The 18815-nt window shown below is 47.6% G+C and overlaps 1 protein-coding gene across 2 annotated transcripts; it reads left to right on the top strand.

Moving 5' to 3' along the window:
* The first annotated feature begins 1117 nt into the window (after window positions 1-1117).
* On the top strand, window positions 1118-13416 carry IGSF23 (immunoglobulin superfamily member 23). Of its 2 annotated transcripts, XM_077848929.1 has the most exons (5): window positions 1118-1276; window positions 5622-5804; window positions 7726-7998; window positions 10595-10748; window positions 12901-13416. In XM_077848929.1, the coding sequence occupies exons 1-5, from the start codon at window positions 1213-1215 to the stop codon at window positions 12932-12934; spliced, it is 708 nt and encodes a 235-aa protein (XP_077705055.1). In that variant the 5' UTR covers window positions 1118-1212; the 3' UTR covers window positions 12935-13416. The 2 variants fall into 2 exon arrangements, with proteins under 2 accessions (XP_077705055.1, XP_077705060.1); XM_077848934.1 differs by lacking the exon at window positions 5622-5804 and having other exon boundaries at window positions 1124-1276.
* The last annotated feature ends 5399 nt before the right edge of the window (window positions 13417-18815 follow it).

The following is an 18815-nucleotide window of genomic DNA, read 5'->3' as shown; positions in this document are numbered from 1 at the left end:
TGTGGCTAATGCCAATAAAGATATCACCAAGTCACTTGATAATAACTATTTTCAAAGGCTCATGGGTGAAACTCTGCCCCAGGAAACAACCTGGACCTCTCTGGGAGGGAAAAGTATGAGCTGCTCAGTCAGGTGGGAGTTCAAATTCCAACCTACCATGACACTCACTCACTTACTCATTCTTCATTCACTATAAAAAAAAATTATTAGCACCCATGATATGCTAGCCACTGGTCTAGACACTGTCTGGACACACCCAGACAAAATCCCTACCTTTCTGACATTCTAGAGAAATAGATGGGGGAGAGGGGAGACAAATAATAAACAAGTGGACAAGGAAATGAATAATTTCAGACAGTAGTGAATATTGGAAAGAAAAGAAAACAGTGTGTCTTGCTAGCAAGAAGCTGGGGCCTCACCCACAGCAGGATTAGGGAAGGCTCTTTTGAGCAATTGGTATTTGATTTGAGACTGGAGCAATGAGATGCAGTCAGCTGTGACATGATTTGTGTAAGACACTAAGAAAAGGGAGCAATGGGGCACCTGGGTGGCTCAGTGGTTGAGCATCTGCATGCCTTTGGCTCAGGGCGTGATCCTGGGGTCCTGGGATCAAGTCCCACATGGGTTCCCCGCAGGGAGCCTGCTTCTCCCTCTGCCTATGTCTCTGCTTCTCTGTCTCTCTTTCTCATGAATAAATGATAAAATAAATAAAAATCTATTTTTTTTTTAAATCCACATTTTACAGGAGAGAAAAGTAGAAGCTCAGAGCTGACAGTCACAGAGACTGGAGCAAAGTGAGGAGGCAAGCGACGCCCCGGCCACCTCCTACCTGATGCTCTTCGCCCATTCCTCTCCTCTGATGTGAAGTGACAGAGGCAGGACCATTCTACCCCACTCTCCATCTTCATCATTCTCTCGGCCAGGAGGGCTGGAAGGGATGCAGAGAGGAAAGGGAGAGAAACCCCCAAGCCCCTTCTCCCAGAATCCTGCCCTGTGTGCTCCCCCCGCACCACTCCCACTAACCCAACAATGCTAGAGAAGAGTGCAGGTCTGGGAGGTGAATTCTCAGCCAAGGGCCGGGCCGGGAAGGGAGGCGGGGGTGGGGCCAGGACGGGGGCGGGGCTGAGGTATGCCAACCTGATAGCGCAGGGTAGGAGGCCCCCACTCCAGACGCGGCGACCTCCCCTGTGTGGCCCCTGGACAGAACGAGGCATGAGGTGTCCTCTGGACGCCCGCCCCGGCCGCAGCCCTGCCTGCAAGAGGCTACTTCTAACAGGTGAGTAAGAAACAATGGCTTCACCCACAGGTTGGGGACAGGGAGAGGACAGTCCTCTGCTCCCAGCGAGAGGAGTCTCTATTCCAAGTCAGACTTGCCCCCTGTCAGAGCTCTGACTCCAGTCAGTTGAAAAATGCACGAGAACTCTTGAAATCCCCAGAAGGCCGTGCTATTTATTGACCCTTTTTAGGAGAAGGGAAGTGAAGCTCAGAGAGGAGAAGAGTCCAAGACAGCTGGCTGGCAAGGGTAGATTCAGAATTCAGGACCAGGGGCCGCCCGGGGGGCTCAGTGGTTGAGCGTCTGCCTTTGGCTCAGGTTGTGAGTCCTGGGGTCCTGAGATCGAGCCCCACATCGGGCTTCCGTGGGGAGCCTGCTTGTCCCTCTGCCTGTGTTGTGTCTCTGCCTCTCTCTGTGTCTCTCATGAATAAATAAATAAATAAAATCTTAAATAAAGACAAATCACACCAACTGCCAGCTAAGAGATAAAATCAGTGGAGGTAGGAGGTGGGCAGTGAGCCCCGCACCCACCTAGAAGGCCCTAAGATGAGACAACTCCCAACTATCCACTTACGACCTTGGATCTAAGGCTCAAGTTCACTCTGTCTCAGTTTCCCTGACATAAAACAGACTAGTGCTGATCTCAGAGTTGTGGAGGCAACCAGTGAGTAATGGTTGGGAGAATCTGGCAGAGACCCTGGCAGAGCCAACGTGAGGTTCTCAGCTGATCCCCCCTCCCAGCAGCTGCCCTTCCACAGACCTTTCACACACAGCACTGTGTCTGGTGATGCTGCCCTGGGGGTCATCACCCCCTCGCCACCACTTCCCATTCATGAAGAAAGCTGATGTTTTAACATTTGTTCTGTAAGTGGGTATTTCTGATCCTGTAAGTGGGTATTGCTTTTTAAATTTTTTTAAAGATTGTATTTATTTATTTGTGAGAGACGCAGAGAGAGGCAGAGACACAGGCAGAGGGAGAAGCAGGTTCCGTGTGGGGGAGCCCGATGCGGGACTCAACCCCAGGACCCTGGGATCACAACCTGAGCCAAACGCAAATATTCAATGACTGAGCCGCCCAGGCTCCCTTGTATTGCTTTTTTTTAAATCTTTAAAAGACATATTTATACTATACCTAGTACTTGCAGTTGCAGAAGCAAGAATGGTAGCAGTGATGATAATTATCATTGTAATGTCAAGCACTGATTTGGCGGTCGCCTTGTTGATACATTGTTCTAAGCACTTTACAAGCATTCGATCAAGGCTTCTCAACATCTACACTGCTTACTTTTGGGGTCCAATGCTTTCCCTCTTGCCGGGGCTGTCCTGAGCATGGTAGGATGCTGAGCAGCTTCCTTGGCCTCTACCCAGTGGATGCCAGTAGCACACCCCCCACCCCAAGTCGTGACAACCAAAAAGATTTCTAGACATTGCCAATGTCCCCCTGGGGGGACCAAAATCCTCCCCAGTTGAAAAATCCCTGGAGGCATTATCATTCCCATTTTATAGATAAGGAAACTGAAGCTCAGAGAAGATCATTAATTTTCCCAAAGTCACCAGAGCTAATAAGTTTTGGGGCTTGCACACTGGCCATCCAATTCTGGAGCTTACATTCTGGGGTGTGTGTGTGTGAAGACTATTAAGAACATAGTTTATGCTCTCTTATGTTCTTTATTCAAATTCTACTTAATTCTTTAAAAGATTTTATTTATTTATTTATTTATTTATTTATTTATTTATTTATTTGACAGAAAGTGCACAAGCAGGGGAAGGGGCAGAGAGAGAGGGAGAAGCAGGCTCCCCGCTGAGCAGGGAGCCCTACATAGGGCTCCATCCCAGGACCCTGGGATCATGACCTGAGCCAAAGACAGACGCTTCACTGACTGAGCCACCCAGGCACCCAAAAATTTTACTTAATTTTTGAATGGGCTATACATTCCCATGGTTTGAGTCTCAAAGGTTTGAGTCTCAATAAGACCTTGAGTGAAGTCACTGTCTTATCCACTCACCCAGTTCTTTCCTTCCCTCCCCGCTGTCACACAGAGAGAGCCACTGTTTTATGTATGAATCCTCCCAGGGTTTCTTTATATGTTTATAAGAAATGCATATATATATATTTACTTTTCTTCTGTTTTTACATCAAAAGTAGCACACCATAAGAACTATCCAGAAGCATGCCTTTGTATCTTAACTACTTACTCTGGAGATCTTTCCCTCTCAGTTAATGGCATTCTCAAGTGCTTCTTCGTCCTTTTGTATAATAACTGTATTGTTCTATTGTGTGAATGGACCATAATTTATTAAATCAGTTCCCTATTGTCAGGCACTTGGATATTTCCAATCTTTACCCGTTATAACTAAGGGGTAGCAGATGACCCTGACCATTAGACATTTTATACTGAGAAAATGTATCTGTAAAACACATTCCATGATATTTAATTTCAGAGTCAAAGGATATGGAAATTTTTTAATCCGAAAGACTTTACCAGACAGCCCTCTTCATGGGTTGTGTCAGCCATGAATAGGACTTTCCTATTGCCCTCAGCCTCACCAACACAGACGAGTCATCAATCTTTTGGATCTTTGCCAACCTGATAGGTGAAAGGTGTTACCTTGGGGTGTTTTTAATTTGCATTTCTCTTACTGGGAGCACAGCTGAAAATTTTCTTTATGTCAAGAGACATTTGAATTTTCTTTTCTTTTTTCTTTTTTTTTTTTTGAATTTTCTTTTCTATGAGTTGTCTATACATATCCTTTGTATGTTTCTATTTTCTTATTGATATCTCAGAACTTTTTACATATTCACGAAATGAGCTCTTGGTCTGTGAAATCTGTTGCAAATAATTTTTCCTGGCATGTTATTGTTCTTTTGACTTGGTGGGTGGTGTTTGTTTTTTTCACTTGGCCAAAGTTCTTTACATTTTCATCTCAAATGTTTTAGTCTTTTATGACTGGATCTTGTGTACTTATTGCAACAGCCGTCAATCCAGTGAGAGGCAGTAGAATGGGGTGGGTAGGTTCATAGGGTCTGGAGCCAGATTCCAAGGATTCTGCTCTAAACCCCAAGCCGCATGGAAATGTAATTAAAGGAAGTGAGAGCAACTGGGGACAGTGGGACACAATCACCAGTCTACTTTACTACAGAATTCTGTTGTTTACCACCTATGACATCCTGGACAATGGTCTTCAATTCTTTGAGCTTCCATTTCCTCAGTCCTACTCAGGGTATAATAGTTGTGTCACTCAGGGTTGAAGCAGGAAAATGGTCTACTCAAAAAACTAATGAGAGGGGTTTAAAGACTTTTAAAATTTTTTATTGAGTTATGTGAGGGAGAGAGAGAGCGCACACGCATGAGCAGGAGAGAGAGGGAAAAGCAGGGGGGAAAGGGAGGAGCGGACCCCCTGCTGACCCAGGGGCCTAACTTGGGGCTCAATCTCAGAACCCTGGGGTCATGACCTGAGGTGAAGGCAGACACTTAACCAACTGAGCCACCCAGGCACCCCTTGAGGGGAGTTTAATAAAGGGACTATTTGCAGAAATGTAAGCAGGGCATAAGTAAACCCCCTTGAGACCATGCAGCACCAGAGGGCTAGCCACAGCAGAAAGCTGTTACCCCCTCTGTGCTAGAAGCCGTAAGAGGAAGAACAGACCCCAAACCTCAGAGACAGTGGTATATGGAGAGGGCCACCAACAGCAGCTTTAGTAGAGGGACACAGCCGGCCCATGTTGACAAAGCAGGGAGAGAGCTGTGGGATCAGCTACCTCAAAGTCATTCCCATTGGCAGAAGCTAACCAGAAGCAAAAGATAAGGGGACCCAGCAATGCAGCTCAGAGAAGTCAGACTTTCTCGGGAAGCAGAACAGGGCAGAGAAGGTTAGAGAACGGATCTGCAGTACACCCTAAGTAATGTGTGCTTGGTGGGGTCAATGTAAGGGGTAAGTAAGATGATACATATTCAGTGTGTAGAACAGCATCTGGCTGATAGAAGGTGCTCAGTGAATGCTCCCTTTTCATTTCCTATTTTTTTTTTAGATTTATTTATTTATTTGAGAGAGAGAGAGAGAGAGAGCTCTCAAGTGGGGGGAGGGACAAAGGAAGAGGGAGAGGAGACTCCTCAAGCAGACTCCCTGCTGAGTGTGGAACTCAAATCCAGGACCCAGAGATCATGACCTGAGCAGAAATCAAGAGTCAGACACTTAAAAATGAGCCACGCAGGCTCGCCCACCCCACATTCAATGTGCCATACTCCTTCTCGCCCAAATCAGGAAGGGTTACTTGCTGGGGCAGCGTCTTACCTTTGGTCCCATTTGCTCCCTCTGCTCTCTCCTCTCCCTTCCCACCTCTGCCAAGGCATCCTGATCGCATCCTGCACCTGCCTTGCCTCCTCGGAGCTGCCCTTCCCTGCGTCTCCAGACCTCTTGACTGAAGGAGCCGGTGCCCGCCTGCCTGTTCCTGGAAGCCTGAATGGTGTTCTCTCTGCTTCTTGGCCCCAGGGGCACAGCCACACAGGCCAGGAGACACTGGACAACCGAGGTAGCCTGCTCATCAGAAACATGACACCCCCAAGACATGGTGCTGGAAACTAGCAGAGGACACAGGAATGTGACAAAGCAGATACTTGGCAAGGGTGAATGGGGCCAAGAGGGACCACATTCCCAGGCAGCGAGAGGTAGGGCTTCCCAGAGGAGGGGCCATCCAAGCTGGGATGTGTAGGTGGAGCAGGAGTTTGCCCCACAGAGTGGGAGAAAGTGCTCCTGCAGAGAGGCCAGCTAGTAAACACCAAAAAGCAGGAAGGACCAGCTCCAACTTACTGAGCCCTCACTCTGTACCAAACACGGGGGATTTCACAGCAACCTGAGAAAGCAGATGCTCTAAGCACCAACCCCATTGCACAGGTGAGGATCTAAGGCTGAGAGAGAGGTGATGTCAGTGGCCTGTGGTCACCTAGAAGCAAGAGGCCATGTTGGGATTCTACAGGACTCTCTATGATCCTGGAGCTTATCTCCTTCCCTGTGGCCTCTCTAGCCCAGCACCATCTCCAGGGTACCAGGGTGGGGAGAGCCCCCCACCTCCCCGTGCCCATGCCCTTCTCAGCCCTGAGCTCGTGGAGCCTCTGAAACCGGAATGGCCTTGCACAGACATACCTTCTCTGCCTCTGGCCAGCTGTGCATCCTTGAAAAGTGACTTCCCATCTGTATACTTGGGTGTTCCCATCTGTAAAATGGAGCCATGGTAGATCCTACCTCATCAGGTTGTTTTGAGAATTTAAGTGTGTAAATCCAGTGGTTTTCAAGCTTTTTCAATCAAGACCCACAGTGAGAAATGAACTTCACCTCAAGACCTGGAGTGTACACATAGACACACACCACAAGTAATTGAAAGACATGTGTCGTAAAATAACAATTATTGCTATGAGCAATGCATTCTGGTATTTTCTGTTATATTTCACGTCACATTTCAAATGCTGATCACAACTTTCTGAATAATTTTGCCCAAGCACGGATCAGTCTCACTCACAGTATAACTGACCATGAGTTAGCATGTGTTTGGAATGGTGTTTGGCTCCTAGTAAGAGCCAGATCCAGGTGGTTCTTTACATTGCTTCTTGTTTCTACACCTGGTGGGCTCCTTTTCCTCCTGCAAGGCTTAGCTCAGACACCACCTCCTCCAGGAAGCCTTGCATGAGTTCTCAGGTTGAACTAAAGTTCTTTTCACTGTATCATATTGCATTGAATTTGGAAATCAGCTCTGTGTGGAGGCTCCCAGTACTCACCACGACATCAGACTTCCAGGTTTAAATACTCACTGGGCCTCTCTCTGACCATGAAGCTTGGGCCTAAGACCCCTGGACCTCAAGTCTTTAACCTGGAAGAAACATTGGAAAGAGAACTATTATGTATGCCCCATCTCTGTAAAGAGCATTCCCAGCAGCCAGTGGCGCCAGCCCCAAGCCTTGGAGGCCCCCCTTGACTCTTCTCTTTCTCTCTCTCCAATGCATCACCAAGTCCTGTGGGCTCGGCTTTCAAAATAATCCAGAATCCATCCACTCCCTCCCAGCAACTCGGCCTCACCCTGGTCCAAGTGCAGGCTGGGTTGCTGGGATATTTATATACCAGCCCATGCCTGTCATTGCATAGGTCTGCCCCTGGGTGTGCTCATTTCCCAATTCTCTGGACTGCTTCCTCCTTGGGCAGAGCAGGCCCTGGTGGCCAGACAAAGTACTGGGGCAACGGGTGAGGTGCTAGCAGTTAGAAGTGATGAAGGTGAGGGATTGAGGGGAGCGGTATGCCCGGGTCTGGAGCAGGACTGGACACAGATCAGGAACTCCAAATACATTTGTTGATGAGTGAATGAATGAATTAATGAATGAATGAATGTCCCTGCAGTGGACAAAAGAAGTGCTCAGCCTCTCTGAGTGGTCTCCATCCATGTGGCCTTGCTCTTGTTTCCACAGCCAGTTCCAAGGGGGTGAGTCTGCTCACATTCCCCTACAACATCGATGGCGTTATCCAGAGTGACCTCAATTACTCAGTGGTCCTGAATTGTTTGGCTTCTCATATCACCCCCAAGCCCGTGCTACACTGGACCCTCAATGGGGAGCCCTACATGACTGGGGCTCTGCTGATCATCCGGAGGTTGTCCTGGGAGAATCTGGGCACCTATGTGTGCACGGCCAAGAACAGCCAAGGACAGTATCCCTCTGACCCTGTGACCATCTCGCTGCCAGGTGAGTCCTCCACCCCCACCCCAGACTTTTGCGTCCTTGGTTGCATTGAGCCTTCTACAAAGCCACCCACTCTGAAACCCTGTAGAGCCAAGATGCCATCCCATTCTTCCATCTGCCTGGCAGAGTGGGGTGATTAGCCCATTTTGCAGAGGCTGCAGCTGAAAGAGATGAACTCTAATAAAAGCTCAGCTCCGGATCTGGAGCCAGCTGTCTGGTTCCTGGCTCCAACTGTTTCCTGGCTGTGTGAACCTGGCCTCTCAGGTCTCAGCGCACACCTAAAAAAAAAAAAAAAAAAAAAAAAAAAAGCAGGTGATAATGAGTGGTTCTGAGCACAGGCTTTGGAATTTGAACTCTGGCTCTACCACGTCCTGGATGTGTGAATTTGGACCAGTGCCTTGACTTCTCTGTGCCTCAGTGTCCTTGTCTGTAAATAGGGATAATAACAGCACCCACCCCAAAGTGTAGTTGTGAGCATGCAATGAGATAAGCAGGCAAACAGCTTCAAATAGTAGTGCTGAGCACTACTGAACACTAGGGAGTGCTCAGAAAGCATGAGCTAGTATCGTGGCTGCAATTAGTATTATCCATATTATTATTACTTTTGTGACTACTACTGTATGCAGTGAAATGTGCAGAGCCCCAGGTGACAATAATGAGAACAGCTAGTTGGGATCAGGAAAGTAGTCTGGGAGCCGGTCAAATTCCTGCCCCTGTGCTTCCCTGGCCAGGTGACTTAGGATAAGTGACTTTCCCTCTCTGAGCCTCTGTTTCTTCCTGGGTGTAATGGGGGTGACCATGTACACTTCTGCAAGATTGTCATAAGGAGCAGAAATAATGTGTGAATGGGGCGAGCAGAACACCTGTTAGAAAGCAGGTGCTTTAAGGCTGCCTGGCTTGTTCTCTCGTGGAGCATGCGACTCTTGATTTTGGGGTCATGAGTTCAAGCCCCACATTGGATGTGGAGCTTTATTTTATTTTATTTTATTTTATTTTATTTATTTTATTTATTTTTATTTATTTTATTTATTTTTTATATAATAAATTTATTTTTTATTGGTGTTCAATTTACCAACATACAGAATAACACCCAGTGCTCATCCCGTCAAGTGCCCCCCTCAGTGCCCGTCACCCATTCACCCCCACCCCCCGCCCTCCTCCCCTTCCATCACCCCTAGTTCGTTTCCAAGTTAGGAGTCTTTATGTTCTATCTCCCTTTCTGATATTTCCCACACATTTCTTCTCCCTTCCCTTATATTCCCTTTAACTATTATTTATATTCCCCAAATGAATGAGAACATACAATGTTTGTCCTTCTCCGATGGACTTACTTCACTCAGCATAATACCTTCCAGTTCCATCCACGTTGAAGCAAATGGTGGGTATTTGTCGTTTCTAATGGCTGAGTAATATTCCATTGTATACATAAACCACATCTTCTTTATCCATTCATCTTTCAATGGACACCGAGGGAGCTTTATTTTAAAAAGAAGAATGATAGCAGCTATCCTCATGAATATATTTTTCATGTATTTATGCATGGAGAACAAGAGACTTGGAGTGAGCTAGAATAGTATAGAGGACCTGGCCAGTAGAGAAGCCAGGGAGGGATGTGGGCAGCAGGGAATACATGAGCAAAGGTCCAGAGCATGGAAAGGGCAGGAGTGATGGAACCCTGGCTGGGGTAGGCCCCAGAGAGCTGCCATCTCTTCCTAGCCAGGGTCCAATTGGAGCTTCAGGATTTGATTTTGGGGTGATTCTCAAGAGAAAAAGTGCAAGTCTTTTTTTTTTTTAAGTGCAAATCTTATAGCAGCTGGTGACTCTGATATGTTCATTGAGAATGACTTTCGAGACCCCCCTTTACTCATTCATCAACTCTTCTGGAAATGTTAATTTCCTACTGCCTACTACATAACCAGCCTGTGTTGGGTGGTGCTGGGGACATTCTGGAGACAGCCCTGGCCCTGCCCTCAAATAGTAATGACTAGAGTGGGCAAGGCTGGGTGGGAGAGCCAAGGGATGTGGGACCCAAGAGGCCACCTGACCCAACAAGGGGGTCAGGGAGGGCTTCCTGGAGGAGGGGAAATCTGAGCCAGTACTAGAGTACATAGGAGTTATCCAGGCCAAGGGAAGGAAAATGGCATAAATGGCATACTAGGAGCACAAAGGCTGGGAAGTAGGAAAGAGAGGTGAGCTTAGAAAATTGAGTAGAAAAAAAGAAAGAAAATTGAGAAGAGTCCAATGGGACTGAGTTTTAAAGGTGGAGAGGAGAGAGAGCTGAGGCTGCAGGTAGCAGGGCTTCAAAGATTAAAATGAGAGATGCTTCCTCCCCAGGTCCTGGGAAGCCTCAGCAAAATTCTGAGCAGGGAAGGAACAGGGTCAAGTTCGAGCTTTCCACGGACTCCTCTGGCTTCTGCGTGGTGGGGAGGTTGGTGGGAGGAGAGACTGGGGCAGGAGAGCCAAGAAGAGGCTGTGGTGGAGACCAGAGGATGGAGAGGAGGGGGATGGGATGAAGACACATTCAGGAGGTGAAATGGTGGGAGGCAGGGGTGTGGAGGGAGGATGGCTCCTTCAGTCTCACCCTTTCTTGTTCCTCCAGAAGAGAAAGTGGATCCCACAGAGGCTGAGCCCATCGAGCCGGACCCCGTTCTCTCCCTGTCAGGAGGAGCTGCCATCAGCCTCCTCGTGGCTGGAAATGTAGGGGCGGCAATGCTGATCGGAGGAATAAGCTTCACCATCGTCCAGAGTCTAAAGTAGGTGCTGTCCTCATCCCTGTCCACTGCCTGATGTCCGCTCGGCCCCCATGCGCCACAGAGCTCACTCTGCAGCAAGACAGAAGCCCAATCGGTAGCCTCCTCCCAAGAAGCTTTAGACTCAGGGAGGATGATATTGACCCCTGTGCACCCACCCAAGGTGGAACACCGGAGAACAGAGAGACAGAAAGGGATTCTGGAGCTCATCTGCCTCAGTTCAAATCCCAGCTCTGTTCCGTACCTGCAGTGAAGGCAGAGGCAAGTCATACCCCATCTGTGCCTCAGTTTGACCATATACAAAATGCCATCCTCAGGGGCTATCGTGAGGATGAAACAAGCTAGTATTTCTAAAGTGGCTACAGCTGTGCCTGGAATACGGTCAGCCCCATATTCTTCCCTTCTATACACATCTATCGAGTACCTACGCTGCTAGCACTGGGGAAAACCCTGGGAATAGCAGCAGAAAGTCCGGGCCTGCACAAACTTGCATTCTAGTCTGAGACACCAGCAATTCTGGTGGTGACCAAGTAAAATATAGAGAGCATGTTGGATAATGATGGGTGCTCAGTAGCAGAGTAAGGCTGGGAAGTAAGGCCAGGGTTGGGGAGGGACACAGTTTAACTAAGTCAGTGAAGGCCTCCCCGAGAAAGTGACATCTGAGCAAAGACACTGAGCAAAGGAGGGATGGATGTCAGTGGATGTCTGGCAGAAGGGCTTACCCCGCAGGGAAAACAGCCAGTGCAAAGGCCCTGAGGTAGGACTTCACCTGGCATGTTCAAGCAATAGCAAGGAGGCCAGCATGGCTGGAGTGGTGTGAGGAGTGGGAAGAGAAACAGGGCATGAGATATGAGATCAGAGAGGGAACGGAGATCTTGGGGGCCATATAAGGACTTGGCTTTTGTTCTAAGTGACATGAAAGCCATGGAGGGTTTAGAGTAGAGGAGGGATGGGATCTGACTTACACCTGACTTGCATCTCAATGCTAGATGTAGTAGCTATTATGGTAATACTATAATATCTTACCATGTACTGAGCACCTATTATCTGCTTGCTAAACATTATTCTATCTAATTTCCACAAGAGCTCAGCAGGTGGGGTTAGGGAGGTAGGGCGGTGGATAAGAAAAAGACCTTGTTTTTATCAAAGAGGAAACTAAGTCTCAGAGAGAAGTGAGTGGCCCCAGACCCCACAGCTGGAGAGGGATTCAAACCCAGAACCTGGCCTCATTCCTAGTTCTCACTCCTAACCTCTGCTCCCTTTTTTCCTGCCATAACAACACACAACTCTGTAGCCTGTGTACTGCAAGCTGACATGGTTTGCAAAGGCCTTGTGGATCAGCTGGGAGAGGCTGGGGTCTGGTCTCCAGTCTGTGAGTCCTGTGTAGAACCTTCCAGGGGTGGGGGAGGGCCAGGCTGCTACGTGAATCCCCTACCTCATCATCACTGTAGCAGCTGCAACTTCCCAGGCCCTCAGTAAGTGCTGGGAGCCTTCAAGTCACAGCTACTCTGAAGGATGGGCACATTCTTGTCCTCATTTTCCAAGCGAGTAAACCAAAGCTCAGAGAAACTCACCTTCCCCCAGGACACGCAGCTGACAAATGGCTGACACTGAACCAAACCCAGATCCTAACCCAAAACCATGTTCTTGGAGGGGAAAGATGAGAAATCCAGTCCCTGCCTTCATGAGCAGGCAGGAAGGGTCACTTCCTGTCCTCCCACCATTTTGGCCAAGATGTATGATGACAGATGGATGCTGACGTCAGCCAGAAGGAACCAGCCTCAGGAAATGAGGTCATTAGGACAGGCGTGGCTGTCCTGACCCTCCCAGTGAGGAGGAGCAGTTCTTAGAAAAGAGGGGTGTGGGCTGAAGGGAAGCTCCACACACATCCACAACACCCACCAATGGCCAGGAGAGATCCCTGTTGTTTGTAGTTAAGGCCATGGGACTCTCTACCCTATCTGTAAAATAAGGATAATGGTAATAGGTACCTCAAAGGGAAAATGTGCAGATTACATGACATGGCGGGAATAAAACACTGCAAATGGTGCCCAGCACATGGTAAACCTTCAATAAATGTCAGCCACATCTGTGATGATGATGATGATGATGACAATCTCTCTCTCTCTCTCTCTCTCTCTTTCTCTCATTATAGGGCTAGAAGACAAAGAATACGGATGTGCTGCTGAAGTGGGCACTTGTCTGTCAGCCTCAAAGTGATGCCAGGAAGGGCAGCAAGAGAATTCTGGGGCTGGGGTACAAGATGATGTTCCTGGGACCTCCTGATGAGACCTCCTCCCTCCTGATCTTTTGTCTCTGGGATGTTCTCATCTTGCTGAGAGTCCCAGAGACTGCTTTTCTCTCTCTCTCCCCAGCTGCCAGCATCCTACCTGGCCAGCTCCCCAAATCCCTGGAAACCACCCATACAAGCAGTCTGTATTTCATGAAATTCATGAACTGAAAGCAAAGGATACTCACTTAAGTGGTCCAATAAAAACAAAAGGATGGGGGCACCTGGGAGGCTCAGTGGTTGAGCATCTGCCTTTGGCTCAGGTCGTGATCCCAGGGTCCTGGGATTGAGTCCCACATTGGGCTCCCCGGAGGGAGCCTACTTCTCCCTCTGCCTATGTCTCTGTGTCTCTCATGAATGAATAAATAAAATCTAAAAGGGGGGGGGGACAAATTTAATATAAATATCCAGGAAGATTTTTAAAAATCCAAGTGTGCATCAGTTAGAACTTGCTGTGTAACAAACTATCCCATTTTAATGGCTTAAAAAGACAGCCATGGATTTAGCTTAGAATTCTGTGGGGTTATCTGTTTGGGCTGGTCTCAGCTGGGCCATTCTTCTCATCTCTCCTGGGCCCACTCACGCCCCTGTGATGAGCTGGCGGTTACCCAGGAGGTGTCTGGACTAGGACAGTTGTCTGGAACAAGTAACCTGTCCTCCACATCATCTATCATTCTGTAGCAGGCAGACCCAAGCTTGTTCATATGACAGAGGCAGGATTCCAGGAGTGAGAGCAGAGGGGCAATGCTTCTTGGGGCCAAGGTTAAGAATGGCACATCATTGTTACTCCCAAATTCTGGCCAAAGCCAGTTACATAGCCATCCCAGATTTGAGGAGTAGGAAATGAACACCAACTCTTGATGGAGAGAAGAATCCGTGGCTATTTTTTCAAGTTCCCACCAAAAGCAAGAGTGCATGATCAGAAAGTAAGAATGCTGCTGGAACCTCCTTCGCAGGCCCCAGCCCTCATCCCTTGTCATCCTCTTCTCTGGGCACATGGGATTCACAGTTCTCTCTGTGTCTCTCTCCACAGATAAGTGCTCAGTGCTTCTCTATCCACGTGGGGAGAGACATGATCCCATCACTTCCAAGTCCACAGAATCCCTTCACCTTGTTCCTGAAACCCCCAGAGAAGGCATCTGATTGGCTCACTCGGGTCAAGTGTCAACTGTGGTCCCATTCCTGTGGCTGCAGTGGGAGCCAGAATGATTTGTACAAGCAGAGTTCAAGGGGCTCAGCCCTGTCTGTGGGGGCTCACTGCTCAGAAAGTGGGGGAGGTTTTGCCTTGTAAGCTGAGCGGACACCCCAAAATGTCTTCTGCACGTGCAACTTATTTTGGCTCCTTTTCAAAAAAGAAAAACAAACAAACAAACAAACCTTGGATGTAGAGAAGTGAGGGAGGTGGTCACCACCCCCAGAAACCCACGGCCCACTTGTAAATAAGATTGACTACTTGATTTTGAGCTGTTGAAGAATCCTGGTAGATGGTAGGCCAAGGGGAAAGGAATTTGGATGAAGCCCCTGCATGGATGCATCTAACAGCAGAGGAGCATCAATGGTTTTGTGACCCACACAAAGCCACCTACCGTGTCATTATGATTAGCAGTAATGGGAGCAGACCTGAATTCAGATGTTGTCTGCTGAGGGCTGTCTGTGTGCCAGCTCCTACCCTCATGTATCATATTATCTTCACTCAACCTACTGAGGAAAAGAGAATCCATCCCCATTTTACTGACAAAGGAGGGGAGACTCAGAGAGAGGGTATGCCACTTCCTCAGGGTCACATGGGTAGAACAAGGTGGAACTGTTCTCCAAACTAGGCTACCTGGCTCTGAAATCCCTGTTTCCAATCAGCCCACTTTCCTGTTGCTCTCTCCTTGGGGCCAGAGCCCCCTTCTCCTTTCACGAGGTCCTACCTCCTGTGTCAGCTATTGGTCATTATCCTTGTGTACCTAGGATAAAAGTGATGCTCAGAGAGGGCAAGTCACTCACCTGAGGTAACACAGGCATGCATGATGCCGACTCAAGTCTACTCAGTTCCAAAACCTGTGCTTTAGCCCAGTGCTGTCCAACAGAACTCTCTGTGGTGATGTACATGTGGCTATTGAACCCTTGCAATATGAATAGTGTAACTCAGTTTTTGTTTTTAATTCAATTTAATTTTAACTTATATTGCCACCTGTGGCTAGTGGCTATTGTATTGGACAGTGCACCTCTAACCCTTGTTGTTAAAAATAAATAAATCCCCCAGCAGCCATATGTGTAGATCACTGACTCTGGGTTCCTTGCCCTGGTCTGTCCAAAGGCTCAGATTTGCTTGGAAACCCCTAATATCTAACCAGTTCCTTTGTCACCTAGACATCCTGCTGTACCCCTCCACTCTTCCCTTTTTCCTCCACTGTTAGAGAAGCTAGCTATTTCCTCTTTGGGTGGCGACAGGAAGAAACTGGTTCTCACAGCTCCAAATCTGGCTGGGTCTCAACAGTGACACTGCAGCCACCGCCCGCACCAGTCAGTGTCTAGCTGTCCTCTGGCCAAGGCTGTAGCAAGGCTGTTCCCTTGCCCTTTGGAACAGCTGTGAATTTTTGTGATGTCCCTCCCTACCACTAAAAATAAACGAGGCAGAATTCCTCAAAGAGATCACCTGACCACCTCTGTTACAGATTCAGTCCCCTGGTTGAATGCTGCCATAGCATTGTTCTGCTTTATAGCATTTAACTATATCGTGTCATTAAATATTTATTGGTGTGAATATTTAATATTTATATCAACCATTAGATTATCAGCTCCACGATAGCAAGATCTGTATCTGTTACACAGTCTGTGCTCAATGCTACAGCATGCACACTGTGGAAATTGGAAAGCAGTACAAATCAAAGGTGTCGGGGGATCTCTTTTTTTTTTTTTTTTTTTGAAAGCCAATTATCAACACCCTCACTGAAAAACAGGTGCCTAGAGACTCCATGAAGCCATCCAACTAGCCCTATCTTAAATGCCTCTGGATTATTTGTACATGAAAGAAGAAACACACCTCTTTCTTACTTATGCCACTGTTTTAATTTCATCGTTCCTTACAGCCAGTCTAATACCAATGGATACATCTAACCCTAAGATTTAAACCATAAAGTCAAAGATTTAAATGACACTTGGCAAAACAGGTAGGTGCAGAGGAATTAGGCCACAGTGAAAATGTGAGCCAAGAACAAAATCATATCCCAACATCCCCCCAGGGGTGTGAAAAGTGCTGTCAAAAGTAGAATATACACAGGCGCCTGGATGGCTCAGTGGTTGGGTGTCTGCCTTCAGCCCAGGGTGTGATCCTGGGGTCCTAGGATCAAGTGCCCCATTGGGCTCCCCGCAGGGAGCCTGCTTCTCTCTCTGCCTATGTCTCTGCCTCTCTCTCTCTCTGTGTCTCTCATGAATAAATAAATAAAATCTTTAAAAAAAAAAGGTAGAAGATGCAGGATTAGAAAATTGAGAATCTCGTACTTGTTCTTCTTATTCTGTGACTGGACAGACACAAAGTCACACACTTTGTGTTCAGGCATTCCATACATCCCAGGCAACCATATCTGTTAGGTGCTTGAAGGCCACAGGCAGAATCCAAGAAGGAAGAAGTAGGAGAAAGGAGATAGAATTTCTAACTTCTGGCCATAATTCCTCCCCATTTTCCTTTTTTAAAAGATTTTATTTATTTATTCATAAGAGAATAAATGGGCTCCTGCAGGGAGCCTGCTGAGAACTCAATCCCAGGACCCTGGGGATCATGACCTGAGCCCAAGGCAGACGCTCAACCACTGAGCCACCCAGGCATCCCAATTCCTCTCCATTTTTGCATCCATTTTGCCAGGGTGCATTTCTCTTCACTACTATTTTTTTCTCTTCACTACTTTTTTTTTTCTTCACTACTATTTTTGATAGATTGGCAGTAGCTACTCTAAGTGGTGTACTGAGAGTTCTGGGAACCCACACACACTCACCAGGAAGGAGCTCCTGTATAGAGTAAAAGCTCAATGTTTCGGGAAGCCTGGAATAGAGTGTTGATGGCAGCCCCATATTTGCCTCCCTTGCTTATCAGCAATGAGTCAGACTCTCTCATTCCTAAGAGATGAAAAGAACCTCTGGTTCAAGACCTGCCCAAAATATACTGTGATCCACAATTAGAGAGGCACAGCAAGATTCCTAGGCTAATTCAATGTCTGGTTCAGTCACCCAACAAATATTTACCAAGCACCTTCTGTGTGGCTAGGTGCTAGACACATGGCCCAGAATAAGACAGACATGCCCTCAGAACTCTGTACTCACAGAGTTCACAGATTCCATCTCCAAAATTCAAAACTCCAGCCTATTCTTTTCCCAAGTCCTCAGCCCTCCCTGCTTCCTGCCACTACCACCCCATCTCTTCCTTATTGGAACACACACAAACTCTCTTCCTCAAGCTTTCAAGCTTGCAGGCTTGTTCTCTCTCTCTCTCTCCTCTCTCTCTCTCTCTCATACACACACACACACACACACACACAACTTCATAAGAAGTTTCTTATGAATTCCAGTATTGACAGAAAACACAACAATGAGCTAAGGTGGAAAGATGACTAATAGATAACAATCAGATCAAATAATTGCTAAAGCCATTCATTCATTCATTCATTCACTTATTCATTCATTCATTTATTCAACATGCCTTCCTCCAGCCCCTGGTCCATGTAGAGCCCTGTACTGGGCAGTACTGGGGACACAGGACTGACCACAGCAGCTGCAGCCCTGCCCCCCCCCCGGGGCTCACTGTCCAATAGGGGAGAGAGAACCATCTCCAGCAGTGACAACCCAGAGTAGTTCATGCTGGGATGTGGGAGCTCAAAAGGAACTTCTGATCCACCCTGGGAGTCCAAGAGGGCTTCCTGAGGAAGGGGTCATCTGTACTGAAGAATACACTAAGATGATTAACAAGAACAACCATGTCCCTAGAAGGTGATATTTATGCTAATGGACTTTAATGTATCCTCTCTGTTTATTAATCCAAACCCTAGAAAGTGGGTGCTATTATTAGTCCCATGTTGGAAATGAGGAAGCTGGGGTGCCTGGGTGGCTCAGTCAGTTAAGTGTGCACCTCTTGATTTTGGTTCAGGGCAGGATCTCAGGGCCATGGGATCTGTCCCTGCGTCTGGGGCTCTAAGCTCAACGGGGAGTCAGCTTGAAATTCTCTCCCTCTTCCTATACCCCTCCCTTGCTTGCACTTCTCTCTCTCTCTCTCTCTCTCTCTCTCTCTTTCAAATAAATAAATAAATAAATCTTTAAAAAATAGAAATGAGGAAATTGAATTCTCACTACCCTGGACCCTGCCCCCATGGAACTTACTACAGCTTAGGGGACTTAGGAACACCAGAAGAGGGATTCCCCAGCATGGGAAACCAGGAAGGCTTCTGGGAAGAGGCAAGGGCTCAGTAGTGAACTGAGTAGTAACCATTGCCGGGTGGAGAACAGAGGAAATGTGTCCCAGCCTGGAGATGAGCAAACACGATTCATTCAGAGGGACTGCAAGGGCTTTGGCCTGGCTGACTTATAAAGCAGAAGAGGAAGTGACATCAAGCTGTCATCAGCGGCCAGGTCATGTAGGAGCTACAATGTGGCCTTTGTCCTTCACACTGCAGAGACCTATCTGTTAGAGGGTATGGTTCTGATTAGTCACCAGTGATAGAAGTCGGCTGGGGAGAGCAGGCTTCGTTTCCCTCCTTGGGTTGTGAAAGGCTTGTGGGATTTGGAAGGGAGGAAAGACAGAATGA

Source organism: Canis aureus, chromosome 1, assembly GCF_053574225.1.
Source record: "Canis aureus isolate CA01 chromosome 1, VMU_Caureus_v.1.0, whole genome shotgun sequence".
Taxonomy (NCBI): Eukaryota; Metazoa; Chordata; class Mammalia; order Carnivora; family Canidae; genus Canis; species Canis aureus.
The sequence above is the reverse complement of the archived record's forward strand: the minus strand, read 5'-3'. Positions and strand labels throughout refer to the sequence as shown.